At 43.3% G+C, this 19,917-nt stretch overlaps 1 protein-coding gene across 14 annotated transcripts in view; it reads left to right on the top strand.

Annotated features, from left to right (window-relative positions):
- Nucleotides 1–19,917, top strand: part of PALM2AKAP2 (PALM2 and AKAP2 fusion) — a 488,418-nt gene that overhangs the window by 334,344 nt on the left and 134,157 nt on the right. For all 14 annotated transcript variants that reach the window (XM_058302553.1, XM_058302562.1, XM_058302559.1 and 11 more), the window contains one exon: nucleotides 19,155–19,240. In XM_058302553.1, the coding sequence (XP_058158536.1) occupies nucleotides 19,155–19,240 (86 nt within the window). The remainder of the gene's footprint in view (nucleotides 1–19,154; nucleotides 19,241–19,917) is intronic.

Here is a 19,917-nt window from a genome sequence, read left to right as displayed (position 1 = left end):
CTCCTTGTAAGCATCAGCACTGCACGTGGGACAGCTCATCACTTGGGTCAGGAGGCCCTGGGTTTGAACCTTGGACCTTTCATGTGGTAGGCGGAAGCCCTATCCGTTGGGCCAAATTTGCTTCCCTATATAGTTTTAATGGTACTATTGGGGATGCAAAAATAAGTTAGTATTAATAAATGAAGCATATATCTAGTCTCTTAAATGGATCTTTAAGTATGAATATATTCCTGGAAATCTCTTTGTATGTGTAACTATTACAAATCAAATGTTAATTTTCATAGAAAACTGACCTTTTAAAGAAGATACAGGTGACTCCTTTTAAAATTAAAAGAATTGATGTTTTATAACTCTGAAATTTTGTGTATTAGCTTTTAAAAAAGCAGGTCACATCTGTATAATATTCCTGCTATCTGTAATGCAGTAAAATGTATTTAGGTACTTTTTCCCCACGTACAATATGCTTGTCATTTTCAAAATCTTTTGAGTTTTCTTTTCTTCCAAGTACATACCTTTCAGTTAACCTGACATCTCTTTTACCTCATCAAACTGGCTTCAGCTAGTAATACTTCATGCAATTCAAATGAAAATTGACTTCCCACCAAAATCCAGATCTGAAAACAATTAACCTTAGCCTGTGGTTCAAAATAAAAAGAAAGCTAATTTTTACTAAAGCCTTAGTGTTATATGTTCCTTGAGTCAATAAGTAAGAAATTCAATGTTATAAAGCTGTATAAAAGCTTGGGAGGTGGGGTGTATTTGATTAAATGTAATTAAATGTGTTTTCTTGAATTATTTTGCCACAGTTCATAGCAAACTTCCCCATATTACAGTAATTTTCTTGGCCTTCATTTTCTGATTTGTCTTAATTTAGCTGTCAATACTGTGAATAATAGAATTCAGTTCCAGCTGAAAGAGAAAATCCAAAAATATAGGACTCTACCCACCAACTACAAAAATATCTCTAGAGTCTTTCTGTCTGTTATGAATATGATAGATTTTCTTTATGTCCAATTTTTCCCTTTTCAACATTTTCCTCTAATGTTCAGGCAGATGCAGACAGTCTTCTCAGTGCCTGGCCTCTCTGACTTAGATTTTTCTAATTCCCTTGTGTTTGTGCCAATTAAAGCAAGCCTCAGGCTGTCCTTATGACATATTTTCAGAAATTCGTTGTGTAAGAAATGGCATCTCTCGCACTGTTTTCCCTTTGTCTTCTTTCCCCACTTCCTTACAGTTTGAGCCTTTCTCTTACGTTTTCGTGTGTTTGACACTTTTTTAAAAATTCATGCCTACATTTTGGATATTATAATGGGTAATTACATCAAGAAGGAAATCTCCAAGTTGCTGACATGGAATGACTAGTTCTAGAAGCATTTCCTAAAGCACATGCCACTCCTCCTCACTAGATATTTCTCTGGCATTTATTTTGCGCAAAAGTTCACATTTGGAGCCTTTTGCAGAAGTCTCCTTTCTCATAAACTGTAAAATAACTATTTCAACTTGAGTAATAATTTATAGAAACAGAACCTAATGAGCATTCAACAGTAAGCTATTAATATGAATTTACATTTCTGATGATCATTGGTAGAAGCTATATGAATATTTACTTTCTTAAGATTATGTGTATACGCTTTCATGTTCTGCTTTTTCGTTTTTTCATAATGGGATTTTCAGGTGCACATGTCCCTTCATCTTTCACCTTGGGGTACATTTAAATCTTTGAGGCGTAACTTGGACATATCTTCTCCAAAGTGAATTATTAGATCAAATAGTACAATTTTAATAGTTTCTTGGAGTACTTTTGCTACAAATAACAGAAAATTCTCTCTCAGTGTGTGTAAACAATAGGGGAGTGATTATTACCACTCATTACAAGAATTCTTGAGGTGGGGTTGCTCTGGAGTTGTTTACTTCAGCAACAGGATGACTTCTCAAGGGCCCAGCTTGCTTCCATGTTTCTGTTCTGTCATCCTGAGGGTTCATCTCCATCATCGACCAGCTATTCTCATGGTAAAAAAAAAAAATGGCTGCCACTATTCCAGGCCTCACCAACATCTGCAGGTGTGACAATGTACAGCGGTAGAAGAGAGGGAAGTTTCTTCACCTGTGTCCCTTACCAGGCATTTCTTCATGTTTCATTGGTTGGTTCCTTTCCTGAAACAATGGCAAGGGGTATGAACTTTCTATGATTGATTTAGTGAAATACATGGTCTTATGGAGAGGCTGGCTTACCTGGACCTCATGGGCTTTGTTCTACGGAGGTAGGATGATATCTGATTCACCTACTATACAAGTGTCCTAGATTATATTCCCAAGAGGCAGAACTTTTTTACAATGCCAACCTGCAAAAGCCAAATGTGCTTGCTCCCTGACAAAGCTAAGTTTCTACAACATTTGTTTATCATTGTAAAACTTGAAGGATTTTAATTTATGTTTCTTGAATGATAGCCAAAGTATATGCAGCTCTTTAGGATGAGTTAGTTTGATTTAATTTCCTGAAAACCCCAATCTAACCCATTTTATCTAGTAATCATGTGAGGGCATTTGCCACTACTTATTATCCCTATAAAACTTTTGAATCAGAGACACCCACTAAGGAAGCCCATATTGCAATAGTTCCCTTTGTAAAATGCTACAATTTAACAATAAAAGAAAAAAAGAAAAAAGAAAAGAAGGAAAAGGGAAAAAGAGGAGATACTTTGGGAGTGAAGAACAGATTGAACTAGAGCAAATTGTCAAGTGCTCTTCTTCTAGCAAACCCTCCCCACCCACCTGTATCCTACATCCAGTCATGTCATCTTGCCCTCATCTCCCATGAGGATTGGAAAGGCAAGCAGACTGGGACCATCTACTCTTAGTGCATAACAAATGTTCTTCAAGTCCAGAGGGTTCTGCAATCATCCCCACTTTTTCTCTCTGGTTGAACTCACTGGTACTCAAAAGTCCCTCTCCCTTAGTGGTCTAGCTGGTAAGTCTTGTTTCGTGCTGTTGCCTCCTTGTAATTGTGTGTCCAAGTTGGGCTTGAATACTCATATTTATATCATTCCAAATAGATTATCTATAGTCCAGGATTCTTTGAAAAGACCCTTCGCAGGGATGCTTTTTACTGGGGATAACACAAGTGAAGGAGATAGGGAGCTCTAGTGTGCCCCAATCTCAGCTGGCCACATGGACGGCCCACCCAGAGAAATTCTGCCTGCTTCTCTACTTGCCAGTGAAGCTCGGTCCATCCTTTCTTGACTCATCCATGTAATAAGTTGGCATAGGCAGTTGCCCCTTCATCACTGGCCATGTGGCCTGTGGGTCATATATCTCAGTATGTCTCCGAAAATCCTCATCCTAACTGAAATGCTGAACTTCCACTCCACCTAAAAATTGTTTCTCTAAACATCCAGTGATTGCAGAAAATATGATTATTTCCTAAATTGTTCTTATTCCAGAATGGAAATACTTTAGGGAAAAACTCCTTAGGTTCATCTCTGCTTAACCCATTGATTGCTTGTAATTTGGCTAAAGGAAGACCTTCTGAAGATGTAGCAGGCTACCCTTCTGTGCGTTCAACATGAGAGGATGGGTCATTGTGCACATGTCTTTGCATATGCGGTCATCGAAGCACCTTCCCTACGTGACCCTACCTGAGAGCATCCCAAGTTGGCCCCCGTCTAAAGATGGAGGCCCCAGGGTAGAGTCCAGGACCAACTCTTCAAATTCTTAGTCCATGCTGCAAGAGCTACCTTTCAAATGGCTCCAAAATTTAGCTTTCCATCACAGCAAAGGCAAAGGGCACTGGCTAAATAGAACAACAGCAGCTTCACTTTTCCCCAGTTGGCTGCAGACCAAAGCTACCAGTCGTTTGGGTGTGGGAGTGTAAATTGGAGTCAATGACATTGTCAGAAATTGGCACATTTGTCAGAACACCTTGCTTTTGGTTAATTGTGAGATCAGCATGAGCCCCGAACCATGGGCGATAATATTTTTACTCTTGGAGAAAAAAATAAGACAACAGCGGGTATACTTTCTTTCTACTTCCCGCACCTCCCCTCTGAACTAAACAATTTGTTTTCAGCTCCTGCAGGACTTTATCTTTGGATAATAGGGAAGTTGAAGTCCAGGGATATGGGCTCCCTCAGAGCAGTTGCTGATTATCTTTGGTACTAACCATTTGGGGGTGATGGGAAGCTAGCCTGATCTGAGGTGGGACCAGACCAGGGAGGCGCATTCCTGCATCTATGTTAGGAAAGGAACCAGGATATATTTTTAAAGCTACCTTTTTTGTTTTGTTCTCTCTTTAGGAGGTACCAGGGATTGAACCCAGGACCTGGTGCATGGGAAGGTGGAGTTCAACCACTGAGCTATATCTGATCCCCAATGAGAGTTGGGTTTTTGTTGTTGTTGTTGGTTGGTTGGTTGGTTGGTTGTTTTGTTTGTTTTCAGGAGATACCAGGGATCAAGTCCTGGACCTCCTACATGGGAGGATGGTGCTCAACCAGTTGAGCTACATCTGCTCCCCTAAAAGCTGCCTTTTGACAACCTACTCTCTGTGTCTAATGGCTTTTCTTAATCCTCTCACAGTTTTTCTTCATAGTCTTAGCCATCACCATCTCAATGTATTTCTTTAAAATATGAATGAAAAGCTAACACTTTGGGAGGATTCTCTGAGGGCAAAACCCCTCTCCCCAATACTGGTTTGCAATCCATCCTAAAGCCAGATTATGTCTTAGAAGAGGGTGCTAATGATGCCTTGTACAGTGTGGTTTTGCTGGCCACTAGAGAGATGGCACATGGCTCTGTGACTGCAGATGCCCGATTTTCAGAGCATCAGGATGACAAATGGCCTAGGCACACAACTGGAGAGAAGTCTCAGTTGGGACCTAATCACAGCCTGGTATATTTGGACCCTGTTATTTGGAGGAAGAAATAGACATGTGTTGGACTCCAGAAGACTGAGCTAGGATCAGTAGTTGCATAAACAGTCAGATTTTAGCTCAAGATGGAGAAGAACATCCCAACATGAAACTTTGTAAAGATGGAATGGGCCGCCTCTAAGGAAGTGGGTTCCTGATCCCTGAGTATGTGCAAGTAAAATCCGTGTGAGTTGTTTTTCCAGATGTTAAAGAGATTTAAACATTAAATAGAGAACACAGCTAGATGATTGCCAACATTTCTTGATGAGTCCCATTGCGAAAGGCTCAGCTACACCCTAGGACTGTGTTTGGCCCAAATTTGATAAAATGTCGCTTACACAGAAACACATTCTAGCTTCCAAAAATAATAAAAAAGAGTTCCAATCTTTACTCTTAACTCTTGAAGAACATCAATGGAAATCTCTTTCTTCTGTTTCCTGCAGCTACTCGTCTTGGAGTCTAAGTCAAAATTCTTTCGGTTGCACATGACTGAGTCCCAATTCAAAGTAGCTTTAAAAATAATAATATATTTTCTCACAAAATTGAAAAGTTTTGAGTAGTTCTCTTGGCTTGGACTCCAGGTGTCAGCTTTGCTTTCCTCTTTGCTGGCTTCATTCTCTGGAAAGCTTTTTCCATGTGGTGGCCACCAGAACTCCCCAGCTCAAATCTTAGCAGCTCAGCAATCTCCTTGGGAGAAGTTCCCCTTTTTCAATGTTCTAGGAAAAGTCCCAGGTTTGGCTCCCATGGGGCTAAATTTGTCACTTTGCAGTTGTCACATGCTCATCCCTAACCTCATCATCAGGACTCTGACTACCTCCTAAGGAAGAAAGCTGAGGAACAGACGCAGTCCTGTCGCAATCATGTGGACCAGGAATGAGGAGGAAAAGCAGGCTGCTGTGAACATAATAAAGGGGAATCAAGACTGGGGAAGCCAACATAATAGCTGTTCACTGTGATTCCCTCCCTCAAGCCCTCGATTCTCCCCATTCACCCCCACCCCTAAATCTAGGCAGTGAAGCATGTCTTTTTCTTTTCCTCTTTTCCTTTCTACCTGCCTCTCCAGCTTGTCTCTTCCTACTTGTTTTCCCAATCCTGTATTATAAACGACTAGCTACTGGGCTGTCAAATTCTGAACTCTCCTTAAAGGCCAGGGGAAAGGAATTCCCATTAATGATTTTTGTTCTCATATATTGAATCATCAGAGTGATTCTGTGTCATTTTGAGTTGTGGATGCTTTAAAAGTTTGCATCTGTGTCTAGGAAAGAAGTAGGTGAATTTGTACTTCATAACAAAGGAAGACTTCGGATTGTAAATACACTGATGCTAAGTTATGGATTCATCCCAAAAGTCTGGTAAAAGAGTGTCTGTGTTTTAGCTTCCAGACTTTTGTAGTGGATCAAGCCAAACTCCCAAATGGGTTTTAAACTTGAGAAACATCAGGCTTGTTTGTTTCTAATCACACAAGGACTCTGGAATGGAAAACAAGGCCTGGGTCATAAAACAATCTAACAACTCATTGAGATCTTTTATCTTCCTTCTGCCTTCAGCACATAAGCCCCTTGTCAGTTCAGACTCAAATCCTTTAAACCAACCAACTCCCACACCCAAAGAGCCTGCTAAGAGCATTTAAAATCCCAGCCAAAGGCTTTGGCCCCATCACTGGAATCCATCCTGACCACCTCTGGCTTCCCCATCCTAAATCACTGATCTTGCTCTGTCATCACTGTGTTCTCTGTTTTGCTGGCTCCTCTCCGCTGTCCCACACCCACAGTTTGTATGTGGATACCCAACACACACCCAGACACTCCCAGGGATGCTCCTTCCTGGACCTCCTTACTTCTCTCTCTGATGGGAGGCTGTGCCCCCCCGCCCTGGTATTTGCCCCCTGCCGCATGCGACAGCTCTGAGTCACAGGCTGTCCTGCTTGACGCCTTGACCGTGTGGTACTCAGGCCTGGACTCCCCACCTCTAAGCCTAAAACTCCGCTAACGGTCTAGAGCCAGAAATTTCCGTGGGGCTAAAATTCCTGTGTGGCTGGGTCATTTCCACTTAAGATTCAGAACTGTGATGGTTGGGGGTGGCTGGGAGCAGGGAAGGGACCAAACCATCTTCATTATTGGTAAGGAAAAACGAAGTTGGCTGCTGAGCAAGTCAGTAGAGGTGCTAATTATGATCACAGCGATGTGAAGATTTGAATAGCATGTATTTAAATTCATATATGCGCTATCCTTCTTGGCAACACTTTTCTTGGCCACAATTTGTGTTGCTGCTTATTCCTAGAAGTCATTTTTTAGAAAAGGAGCCAATATGGTATTAAGTATGATGACAATAATCGCTAACATTTATTAACAGCTTGCTTTGTCCCTAGCACTGAGATGAAGAGTTTTTAACGTGCATTATCTCATTCAATGCACACAAAACCCTATTTCTTAAGTTCTTCTTACTGTCCTTGTTTTACAGGTAAAGGATACTAAGACTCAGAGTAGTTATGTTACTTGTCTTGGTCATTTGGTTTTCCTACCACTTCCAATGATGAGTCAAACCAACCCACTTTGGCCAAGGCACTTACTTTAATACATGGTTTAATTTCAGTCTTCTTCAAAAAAGGATTTAAAGTGGGATTAGTTCCCAAATTTCCTGAGTCTTCTGTGTGGCATGAGGTATTTAAACCAGATTGGGATTTCAAAGTCAGATGCCAGCAGAGCTGAGCAGTAACCATTAGTGAGTCAATCCATGAGTAAGATGATAGGGTATTTGGTGGGGAATGAGCTGGTCAGAACAGATGAACCCCATAAAAGTAATTGTGAGGATGGCACCAAAAACAAAAAGGAAGCCCCCACTCCTCCAAAAACCCAAGCCAAAGTAAAGGCTTTGAAAGCCAAGAAGGCAGTACCCAAAGGCATCTACAGCCACAAATTTCAAAAAGAAGATCCGTATGTCATCCATCTTCCAGCAACTGTGTCTCAGAAGACAATCTAAATATCCTTGGGAGAGAGCTCTTCCAAGTCTACAAACTTGACCAGTATGCCATCTTCAAGTTCCCTCTGACCACTGAGTCAGCCATGAAGAAGATGGATGACAACAACACACTTGTGTTCATTGTGGATGTCCAAGCCAACAAGCACCAGATCAAACAGACTGTGAAGAAGCTCAATGACATTGATATGGCCAAGGTCAACCCCCTGATGAGGACTGATGGAGAAAGAAGGCATATATTTAACTGGCTTCTGAATATGATGCTTTGGATGTTGCCAACAAAATTGGGATCATCTAAACTTAGTCCAGCTGGCTAATTCTATAAGTTTTTTGACCATTAAAAAAAGATATTACTCTAGGTCCCAGCAGTTGTAGCCATACAAGGGTATAGATACTGGACCCACTTTTGACAAATCTGATTTTTCAAAAGAAAGTAGATTTTTAAATGTTAGTAACTAAGTCATTAAAAAAACAAAACAAAATACACCTTGCAGACCAAAGAAAGCATATGTATAGGTTAGAAGGGCCACCAATTTATAACCTCTGGACTGATGATTATTCCAAACCCTTCCTGAAATTTCCAGAGTTCCTTTTTTTTTTTTTTTTCCCCTAGAGAGTTCCTTTTTAACTCTTCTGCGCACTTCTCCTTGATTCAGGTGGGTTTTCTGAATGGCTGGTGTGCTCCCATGGATCACCTGACACCATAGCCCCACAGGGGGAAGAGAGGAAGCTCTGGCAGGATGCCCAGAACTCAGGGCAGAAATGTAACATCCTGGCCACATACCAGGGAAGGCCCTGTACAGCGAGGCAGGGAAAGCAAGGAGAGATACTGGGAATCAGATTGCCCAGAGAGAAAATCACCCCCGAACTGCAGGCTCTGGAGGGCAGGGACCAGGACTTTCTCTCTACGTTTCCCCAGCCCAAACACACAGCAAGGAGAGGTTGAGGTGGGGAGTGATGTGACAGGATTACGTTTTTGAAAAATAGCCATGGTGATAATGTGGAGGACAGATCTGAGTTGGGAACCTTGAAAGCTTGAACCGATGATCCTCCTAGCACTTGTGGGGAATGGAGAAGAGAAGGGATCAGGTTGCAAATGCATTGCAGTTCTACATGTCTCCAAGGACCACGGGCTTCTCTGTTTCCCCAGGCCAAAGTCCGCCTTTTCACAACCAAAACGGGAATATTCGTGCACCCCAACTTTATTCTTCACTACCCCCCCCCCCAGAAGCCAGAGACCCTAAATATGCCCATGGCATCAGCTGCGCTTTTCATTATTTATAACTCAAGGCATTTCCTCTGGATAGAAACTGGATCCAAGATAAGGGTTTGGGTTTTTGTTTCATTTTATAGCACATTTTTAGGGAATAAACATCAAATCTCTTACCAGCCTAATACAATCAGGCTGGCAAACTAATGATTATTAGGGCGGGGTAGAGAACAGAACAGAATCCTTTATTAAATGGAGGGAGGAATCCCACTGAATGTAATATCAGCAAAATAATTGGGGAGTAAACCAGGTTTTAAACTGTTAGATCTCTAACCTCTGAGTCGGGAATCTCTTTGTGAACAATCCCCTGAGTTTACTGCAAATAACAGTAATGGCTGACTAAAAAGATTTTCATTTCGTGGCAGCCAAAACAAACCATTTTAAAAAGTACCTTGGCCCTCAAGGGTCTTCATAAAACTCATTTAAAATAGTGTACCATTTTCCTTTATTTGCTCTCAATTTCAGGAAGCGGGAGTCTGCTCCCCTCTTCACATACAGAAAGATGCTTAAAATGTACCTTTGAGAGTCAAGGAGGAGATGCAACCTCCAGTTTCCTAACAACACTCAGATGTTACGACAGAGAAAGAATCTTCTCCTTTAAAGGAGGCTCAAGACTCCTAAGTGTGTAGCAGCATCTGCAAAACTGTTGCAGTTTCATTCCTGCCTGCACACATGGTGCATGGGTTTTGCATGTGTGTGCATATGTGGGTCTGTGCATGCCCACACAAGCATATAAGTGTGTGCACACACGTGTGTACATAAGAGCATATGCATGTGGCAAGCAAATACATGTATGCATGCATCTTCTCCGTCTCAAGAGGGATGGTCCTTCTTGCCGTTCTAACCAGGGGCACCTTAGTTAGCAGAGATGATTAAGAAGAGCATATTGGGAAGCGGACTTGGCTTAATGGATAGAGCATCCATCTACCACATGGGAGGCCCAAGGTTCAAACCCAGGACCTCCTTGACCCGTATGGAGCTGGCCCACACACAGTGCTGATGTGTACAAGGAATGCTGTGCCATGCAGGGGTGTCCCCCACATAGGGAAGCCCTAGGCACAAGGAGTGCACCCCGTAAGGAGAGCTGCCTAGTACAAAAAAAGTGCAGCCTGCCCAGGAGTGGCGCCATACACACAGAGAGCTGATGCAGCAAGACGACGCAACAAAAAGAGCCACAGATTCTGGTGCCATTGACGAGAACAGAAGCGGACACAGAAGAAGAAACAGCGAATGGACACAGAGAGCAGACAATGGCAGGGAGGGGAAGGGAGAGAAATAAAAATAAATAAGTAAATAAATCTTTTTAAAAAGAGAAGAGTATATTGCCATGGTCAAGGGCATGAGCACTGGAGTTGGAGAGCCTTGTCCAAATCCCAGATCTGCTTCTTACTTGTATGTTCCTGGCAAATTAAGCCTCACTTTACTATCTGGAAAATGAGGCTAAAAATAGTACCAACTTCATTTGGGGTTTTTGACTATTATTGAGATAATGGATGTGAAATATAGCACAAGGAAGAGCACATCATAAGCACTCAAAAAATAATAGCTACTACTATTATTGTTGTTTATGGTTGTTATTATTATTCCTTCTCACTGCAAGTGTAAAGGGAGAATGTCAGGTGGTATCAACAAACTCTTATGGCCCAGGATTCTGCAAGTCCCTGCCTCCTCTCCTTTGCATGGTTGTTTTCAGATCACCCAAAGTTTCCCCCGCCCCCCCCCCCCCCAGCTCTTGGTGGGCTGGCTAGACCCCAGCTGGAGCTCCCATGCACCCATGCTTTCATAGTCTTAATCCTCTTCCATCTTTCAGACGTTCTGCTGCTCAGGTCATCTCCTGCAGTGCCAAGTTGTCCTGCGTTGGAGCTCTTCTTGCATGAAAGGGCAGCTGTCCCGCTCCCAGTGGCCACGGAGAAGCCCACAGACCCTCAGTAACTGTTGGCAGAATTGCACCTGATTGGGTTCCATGCCAGTCATGGCTGCATGTCTCTCCCGAGACCCCACCACCAAACCTCTATTTGCTCTCTGCACTGTGAGCTCAGAAGTCAGCTTGAATGATAACTGCAGGGAAGAAAGCTCCCTCTCTGTGAATCTTGGTTTGCTTATTTGCTTGCTTATTTGTTTTCCAATGTGCCCTCAAAATTTTTTTCCCCTTATACAGGAAAACAAACGAATACGTAAACTTTTGTGTGGTGGTAAAATGTACTAATGCGGCAAGCAGCCTCATTTTAAATATTAATTCCATCCCTTACTAGCCCCCTTGTTATAACTTTGTTAAGCCTCAGCTTTTCTAGTCTGTTAAGTGGGAACAGCTTTTACCTGCCTCATCAGGTTGTTTGGGCATTAAATGAGATGATGTAAATATGGGCTCAGTCCTTCACCCACAGTGAGTCCTCGGTGCAGTTTAGCTGTCGTCTCTGGGTGATTGCAGCCATGTTGGCTCGGAGAGCGCTGGGGTTGAGGAGGCATATGGGAGCACACTTGATAAGTTATTGGAGTTTCTCTCTGTGCATCTTTGGGATCTCCCCAGAGTGGGTTCCCAGACTCAGAGAGGTGTGGGTGGAAGAGGGTGGTGTTCAATGGCTTTTGGATGAGTATGAGGAAAGGAATTTGCCATCCAAAGGGTAGACCTTTCTCTTTCCCTTTCCCAAAATATGATGCCAAGTCGGGGGTACGTGCCTCAGTTACAGTAGCTTCTAGAGGCCTCAGGGCCTGGCCCTTACTTCGGCCTCAAGGAAAGATGCGGCTCAGGAGCAAGGATGAGCCACCACCTGCGTGGGGCGGGCGCGGGTGGTGTTACATCCTGCCTCCTCCTCCAAGCCTCTAGGCAGGGCTCCTCATCCAGAGGAAGCAGGCCCCATCAGCTTATCCTCGGGTGGGGTTTCCCAAAGCCAAAAGTTTAAAGGCAAGTCATTGTTTCAAAGTTCCGCTACGTTGTAATGACCACCCTGCTGAGAACTCCTCCAAGAACAAAGTGAGGTTTTTAAAACCGAGGAGGGGTTACCAGGAGCCAAAGCAATTAAAAGGAAGAGAAATCGCTGGCCAAGTCTCACTTCCAAGGCTCTCTGTGCAGAGACCTGGGTGAGAAAGAGACCTAAGAAGAGGTGGGACACGCCCTCCCAACCCATCTTGTCATAACTGACTGAGCCAACAAAGTGATTTCCCAATGCATCTATATTTTTGTCTGTTAAATGGGATTGATGTAATTTTCTAGATCAGGAAGAATGCTGATCTAGAAAATTGGGCAGTCTTGTCTCTTTCAGTCCTAGCTCAGCCGCTACTTACTCCAAGACCTGGGACAAATTCTCTTCCGTCTCAGAGCCTCCATTCTCTCACTGAGACATGGAAAGTTTGGGTTAGCTGGGTATAGAGTTCCTTGCAGTTGTGTGGATGTGCAGGCCAGTGGACTGATGAGGGCAGGGACGTGATGAAGAGGAGAATAGCTACACGGAGAATAAGGCTGGAGGCTTCTGAGAAGGCTCCACCTGAGTCCCAGGAAACAACAAGGTACATTCCCTAGCAGCTGAGGATTCTGCACTATGTCCTCTGTTCTCTCATTAAGGCAGGCTACGTAGGTCATCATCTGGGATTCTTTTTCTCAGAACTATTCTGGCTCAACTCTTGTTCAGATAGTTCACTCCGGCTGCCTGATGAAGGTGACCCTGTGAGGTGGTGAGCAAGAGGATGACTGAAAGGCATGTAAAGAAGCCTTCTGTCCTGATGAGCAAAAGCAATGTAGGCAGTTGCTGGGCCCTTTCCAACTCTGCTTCAACCTAAGAAATATCTAATGTGTCCCTACTGTGTGTCAGCCCTCACTGTGCTGAGGGGGTCTGGGGGGGTTGGAGTGGGGGATGGAGAGCAGGACAGCCCTTTCTTCAGAGTGCTCAGGGTCTCATCATTCAAACATTCTGTGTCTGGTGACTGTCTCCATGTGGCTCCTATCTCTGGGTTTGCTGGCAAGTATCAGGGGCCATCAGGCCTTGCGAAACCTACCTTAAGCCCTTCATCATTCCAGGCCAACGCGAGGCAGGAGGTGGTCACTGACTTGGCCTGGCTCTGGAGGCCAGAACCAACCATAACCTGTTGGTCTCTTCAGAGTCTAGCATGGACCAACTTAGAAGTGGAACCATCTGTTTCCAAGGCCCTATACCCTGCCCTTCAGTGTCCCTCTCTTCTTCGAGCAGTCCCTGCTCTTATCCCACGTCCACTCTGAAGCTCTTATCCCCCAAACCTGGCTGCCACAAACCCAAACTGCTCATTTAACAGGCACTTAGGGGACACTAACTGTATCAGGCCCAGTCCCTACCCATATGAACTAGTTGATAAGGGCTCACTGAAGCGGCCTGAGGGAGCAAGCACTGCCAGACACGCTGCTGGCCTCCCCTGCTCAGGCTCTAATGAGTGCCAGTGTGGGGCTAACGATCAGGTCAGAGCCCCAGCTCACAGTTAGAGGTGGCAGAGCTGTCAGAGGGGAGCTGAGTTAAGAAGTCAGCAGGAGGAACTGGCCCCGGAAGGCGAGGTGGAGTCCCAGCATCATCTGTGTATTTAAATTGCATAAATTCAAGTATATTTTTCTGGCTAAAATAATGAGATAAAGAGAGAAGGGAAATATACATTTTAAAAGGTTAAGTGATTCTGCCAATCATTCTAGTCTCTATGCTTGTCCTCTTGTGGCAGACTTGTTGCTTGTCTGACCAGCAACCCACCCTCTTCTTGCTTGCTGGCCAAGCTCTGGGTGTGTTCTTTTGTTTACCTTCCAGGAGGCCACGTGCTCAGGGAAGGGTGAGACCCTTTCTAACCCAGGAGTAAATCTTGATTAATAAACTCCAAGCCAATCTTGATAATTCCATTCCCCTTTTCTGGGATTGGTTTAGGAATAGTTTTATGCTGTGTTTTCAACCAGTGAGACTTTTAGACACATCTGCTTGGGTGGGAGAGGGGAGAGCTTCTGGGGAAGCTCTTAGAAAAGGGTAAGAGAGTAGAATCCTCCTTTTCTCTCCTCTGGACATTTTCATGACACACAGAATTTCCGTGACTATCTTGGAACCATAGAAGAAAGCCAGGGGGATAGCAGAGAGATCAAACTGAGGCCATTGAGCCACTGAATTCACCAGCTCTGGTACCAGCCTACCTTGAGACGCCTTGTAACGTGAGCCGGTCAATCCTCTGTTGGTTAAGCCTCCATTGCATAGGCTTGCTATTACCTACAGCCAAAGCATCCTAAATGATACACCCCAGTGTGAGAGTAAGAAGGAAGACATCAATCTGCTATCCCCACAGTCGATCTCAGCTCCTTTTCTCTCTCCTAGTCTGAGCATCTCCATACCCTGAGAAATTCTAGAGTTTCAGGATATGTATTTTTTGTACAATATGATCCTTAGTAAAAGCCAACAATGTCATCTGGTGTTTAGCAGAAGAAACAGAGGTCTGTTCCCAGACTGGAACAAAAAGTAACTGTTGGACTTACTGAAATATGGCACTATATTTTACTTTAGGGGAGACTTAAGGAAGTTTCAAAGGTAGTTTTGACTGTGCAGGATATTGCCTTTTATGTTTAGAATTTAATCCCTTCCTGAGATACAGCTAAGCTGGCCAGTGAGGGCTTGGCAGAGTAGAAGCAGAGCGTGGCTCAGAAGAGCAGAAACTGGGCTGTTAGAGCCTGGCAGAGGGGAGAACATTCAAATGGCAGGCTTGATTTAGACGATAAAACATAGCAGATTTATCCAAAGAACTCCCTACAATGGGAACTTGAGGTTGATGGGCAAGCCAAGTCTGGACGGGTTTGCTCTTCTCTTAGGGCAGGGCTAGGTTATGCCCAGAACAATAAAACAATAAAGGTTCCGTTCTTACTCATACTACATGGCCATGCTGACTTGGCTGCATCTCTACCTGCTATACCCTCACGTTGGGCCTCAGGGTACCAGAATCACCACTGCCTGGAACATTGCCCGTCATCCTGGCAGAAGGGAAGGGAGCTCTGGAGGGTCCTCTGTCAGCAGTTAAATGCTCCAGCTCAGAAATGCCTGATGCCACTGCTGCCCTCAACCCATTGGCTAGAACTGGCCACTTGGCATCACCAGTATAAGGAGACCAGGAATCCTGCCATGTGCCCCAAAGGGGGAGAAACGGGAATATTTGGTGAGCAAATATGGAGCAAAATAATGACCAGCACAGTCTGTCCATGTGGGAAGATGAGCTGGAACAAAGTTCCACTCTCTTGCCTGGAAGAGTTCATTTAGACCTGTCTTTCCTTCTTTTTCCCCTTTTGTAACCAGAGTTTGTCTAGGTTCTTGACTATGCTGCAGAAATAAATTTCAAGGGCACATCGGGTAAGTTAGGCCAGTAATTTATTCAGGTAGGGAGGGAAGAGCAATGGGAGAAAATAACAGATCGTGGGTCCCAGGTAGAGAGGAAGGACTGAAGATTGATAAAGGGGTCTGATTTACAGGCTACAATTCCCCATTATAGATTATAAATGCCCAGGTTTTACTTGTGTGGCCATCGTGGCAGGGGAAACACAGCAGGAGCAGGGCGCAGAAGGCAGGAACAGGCCCACGGACAGGCCCCAGGTCAGTCACCCGGACAGGGTGAAGGCAAGAGAGCAAGACGTTTTCCCGCTTGCTTTTTAAACCATTAGTTATTCCTCCCCTTTGCTGATGGCAGGGGAGGAGTTCCAGCAGTTTACTGTTTTGATTGATTTCCCCGCCCATCAATCCCCCAAGAGGGTCCAATTATAAAGTACTTGAGGCTTCCAGAGGAAATCTTGTTCTGACTGGCAGAATCTTGGGGAGGGTCTTCCAGCAGCCATCCTGGGGTTACTGATGTCCACGTGGACTCTCTGCCAGGTTCCAGATCTGTTTATTGATTCTCTGTCTTACTAGCTGGCTTCACTTTCACCTGGTGACATATAGTGACTTTAGGCAACCAGGGTTCAGCCAGTGCCCTCCAGAGCAGTGCTGCCCTCTTCCTCTGGGTCTTTGGCCCTTTGTGTTTCCTTTTTTCCCCCTTTTTATTGTTTTTAAGTGCTAACCAGGGTCAGAGCTAAGGAAGTCACCCAGTGTTCTTTGGGATGCCGACATCTGTTGCTGCCCCTCCAAGTCCCCTCAGCTGCCTTGCTGTCTTCATTGTTCAGCGTTAACATCCTGTACCCCTTTGTTTAACTACACAGAGCTATTTTTGTCTGCAGGGTGACAATATTCTAGCCCTTTTTCCCACCTGCTACCAGCCCAAATCCCTCTCCCTGCAGATCTCCCTGTATCTTGCCTCCCCAGACAGGTCCTAAGCTCAGCCTCGTTCACTTGATTGTGCCACCCCATCAACCCCTGCTAATGCTCTACTCAACAGAAAGCAACAGCAAATAGAGAGACCTTGTAAGTCCGCAGAGTTAGCCCTATGAATGGGGACAGAGATGTTGGAGCTAGAGAAGTGGAAACTTGGGCTAACATATTTATTCATCTGAATGCAGCTGGTGAGAAGATGTATAAAAAGCAATATGAAAAAAAAATCCTTCATGGTGGTTGATTTTATTTACCCCTGAAAGATCTTTATAAAACTGTCCCTGATGGAGTATTTATAAGCGTACCTCAGCTGCTAGTAGGCAGGTCTCAATTTCTCCCACCACGGGGGAGAGAAATGTTATTTTTCTTCTGAAGATTTGATCTGGTCTTTTAAAATGGAATAATTATAGTAGTAGAATTGCTAGGGATTATAGGGCAAATATGAAAAATGGTTCCTCTTCTCAAAGAGGTTATAAATAGGAATTTGAGCAAAGGGAGAAGGGGATATAAGAGAAAAATGGTGGTTTTGAAAAATATAGTATGTAGAACTATAATATGTAACATGCATAATATTGCATTGATTGTGTATATATTACTAAACAGTAATTCGACCTATTACATAAATAAACAGCATCTAATTGTCCATTGTTTTCAACATCTATGTCCCTCTGCTAGCCAGATCCAACAGATACCAACAAAAGCATAAAGCTGGAAGGGCTATTAATCCATTAAATGCAAGTCAGGGAATACTCCGTTCATGTAGAAAGAAAGAATTGTCTCGAGCATGCATTTAAGTCAAACCCCACAGCCTCCTTGCAGCAGTTTCTTGAGAGGAAATTGTAGGGCAAGTCACCAAACTTCTCTGACCCAGTTCTGCAACTTAGTCCAAGGCAACTATTGGCACTTTGTAATCAATTATAGCTCCCAGGTCTTGAGCAATCCATCTTGTATATATCTTGTAAATTGAGGTTCTCAAGGATTCAGAATACAAAATAAGGAAGCACAGCCAAGGCTAGCATATTAAAAATTAATTATTCTTGATCAATTTATTTAAATTCATGTAATTACAAACAACTGTTAGTTTTTCACTGCCTGGTGGTTCAGGTGCTTCTTACTAAAAATGCTAGAATAGAGCCCTATTTTTTGTACATTTGCCTGGTTCTTTGATTTTGGTATTGAGGTTGGCAAACTCTGGCCTGTGGGCCAAATCAAACCCACTACCTGTTTTCACAAATGAGGTTTTTCTGGAACCTAGCCATGCCTGTTTGTTTATGTATTGGCCATGGCTGCTTTCACTCTATAATGACTAAAATATTTAGTCTGGCCATTTGCAGAAAAAGTTTGCCCTCCTCTGATTTCACACAGTGCTTGGCAGTTGAAATTTAAGCCAATTTTAACCTATTTAAGAAAACCATCTTTTAAATATATTATGGTTATGAGCACTCATTTCTGAACCAAGCGTTATTATACCAATAATGAAATTTGTATCTGCTTATTAAAGTAGCCCCTGAGAAAATCTACTAAATATTACTGTTTTAGTCTTTAAGGATATTACTTTCCTTGCAATAGATCTATATCTTTTTAAATATGCTTGTCATTACTTCAGACTTTTCATTCATATAGACCATTTGATTTCCATTCACACACACAAATGCATCTAAATTAATGTGGTTTTATTTTATTGCATTCATAGGTTTTTCAAAACACCAGCCCTTGTTCTCTTGCTTGAGTTTGGAGAAAGCAAAACCTTGTATCTTGTCCAATGACCATTCTTGGAGATACTCTGCAGCTTAAAAGAAAAGTAGGCTAACATTTCTCAAGACTTGGAAAGGAGCCAGCAGCACATGTAGATTTAAAAAGTGACAGTAAACTTCTGGTTATTTCCAGTAATGTTGGAAAGTCAAGTTGTGTGGAATCTAGGGCAGTGAATAATCTAGGAGTCATTTCTGCTGGTCTTGAATTAGATTTCTGTGTGCTGGGAATTCACTTTAAGCCCCAATTGAGACCTGACAATGCAGCCTAGGGTCTTAGTGTCCCAGAGCTGCTGTAACAAACACTGGTTGGCTTAAAACAACAGGTATTTATTGTGTCATGGTCTTGGGGGCTAGAAGTCTAAAATCATGGCAGCACCAAGACCACGCTTTCTCCAAAATCTGTAGCATTCTAGCAGTGGTTAATTGGCCTTCTGGATCTCAATCTCTACCTTGGTCACATGGCCACGGGTCTCTTTCTGTTTCCTGCTGATTCCTACTGCTGGATCCAAACTTCCTCTGTTTATAAGGGCTCCAGTCATATTGGATTAAGGCCCACCCTGATTCCATTTGGCTTCATCTAATAGGATCTTTGAAAATCTTATTTACAAGTGAGTTCTCATCCACAGGACTAGAGGCTGGTTTGGAACATGTCTTTCTGAGGAATATGACACAATCCTTAACACGTGGTTTCTAGAAGAGTTTGTTCCAACCTCTTCTTCACTCCAGATTGGGAATAGAACTCTCTTTAAGATATAAGATTGAGACAATTGATTCCAAAGTTGGAGACTAGGTAAAAACAAAGGATGTTCTCACAGACCCCACTTTCTGAGTAACTGCCAGGTAGGTAAGGGGTTGTAGGTCTTCACTGGTTTCTGTTATAAATGACATGGGATTAGAATCTTAGAAAATCACAGTTATGTGTCCAATCATGACTGCCGATTGCACTTGACTCAAACAGCACTTTCTTCCCCCCCAGGAGTCGAGTGGGAGAGTCTGCTGCGAAAAGGTCACGAGACAGCCTCAGATGCCATAGAAACATCCAGCCCAGAAATGACTATCAAGGTAAAGGATCCTTTCTCTAGTTTAATTCTCAAGGTACGTGCCTAGAGTAAAGTCAATGTATGGCATACTTACCTGAGGTAAAATGAGCACTGCCACTCTGCCAAGCTGGTGATCTCCCTCTTTTCACTGAAGTCTTGGTGAGGCAATCAAACATAAGATTTCCTGAAATTTGGGTTAGGAGGCCACTTAAAATTCAGAATCCAAGATTTGGGATTCCCAATGGGGCTGTTGTAGGGGTTCAGTGACTATATCTGCACGTGGGCCATTTGCAAGAGATAACTCCCATGGAGATAGTGAAGCAAACCTGAAAATCCTAAACTGATAAATCAGTCCCACTGTGTATTGTGAAGAAAGGTCAGAGAGGCATAGAGTAGCCTTGATCTTGACTCAAGATTTCCACTGATGTCAGTGGGAAGGCAGCACATGGCCCACTCCAGCTGGAATGCTAATGGCCAAAGATTTACAAAATGAGTCATCAGGAAATCAACCGAATTATCACTGTTCAAATTAAATGCATGAAATCATAATCATTGCCTAGATTAAGTAATCTGCAGCAAAAGTTATCAAAGACTCAACCATTTCCTCCTCTATTACTGGATTAGACACAAAGGAACGTTCCTTCTCTCTTGGAATTCTATTTATATTTTAGTTAACAAAGGCTGAGGGTAGGAGAAGCT

The sequence above is a fragment of the Dasypus novemcinctus genome, chromosome 8 (assembly GCF_030445035.2).
Source record: "Dasypus novemcinctus isolate mDasNov1 chromosome 8, mDasNov1.1.hap2, whole genome shotgun sequence".
Classification (NCBI taxonomy): Eukaryota; Metazoa; Chordata; class Mammalia; order Cingulata; family Dasypodidae; genus Dasypus; species Dasypus novemcinctus.
Note: the sequence above shows the minus strand (reverse complement) of the source record. Positions and strands in the feature narration are given on the sequence as shown.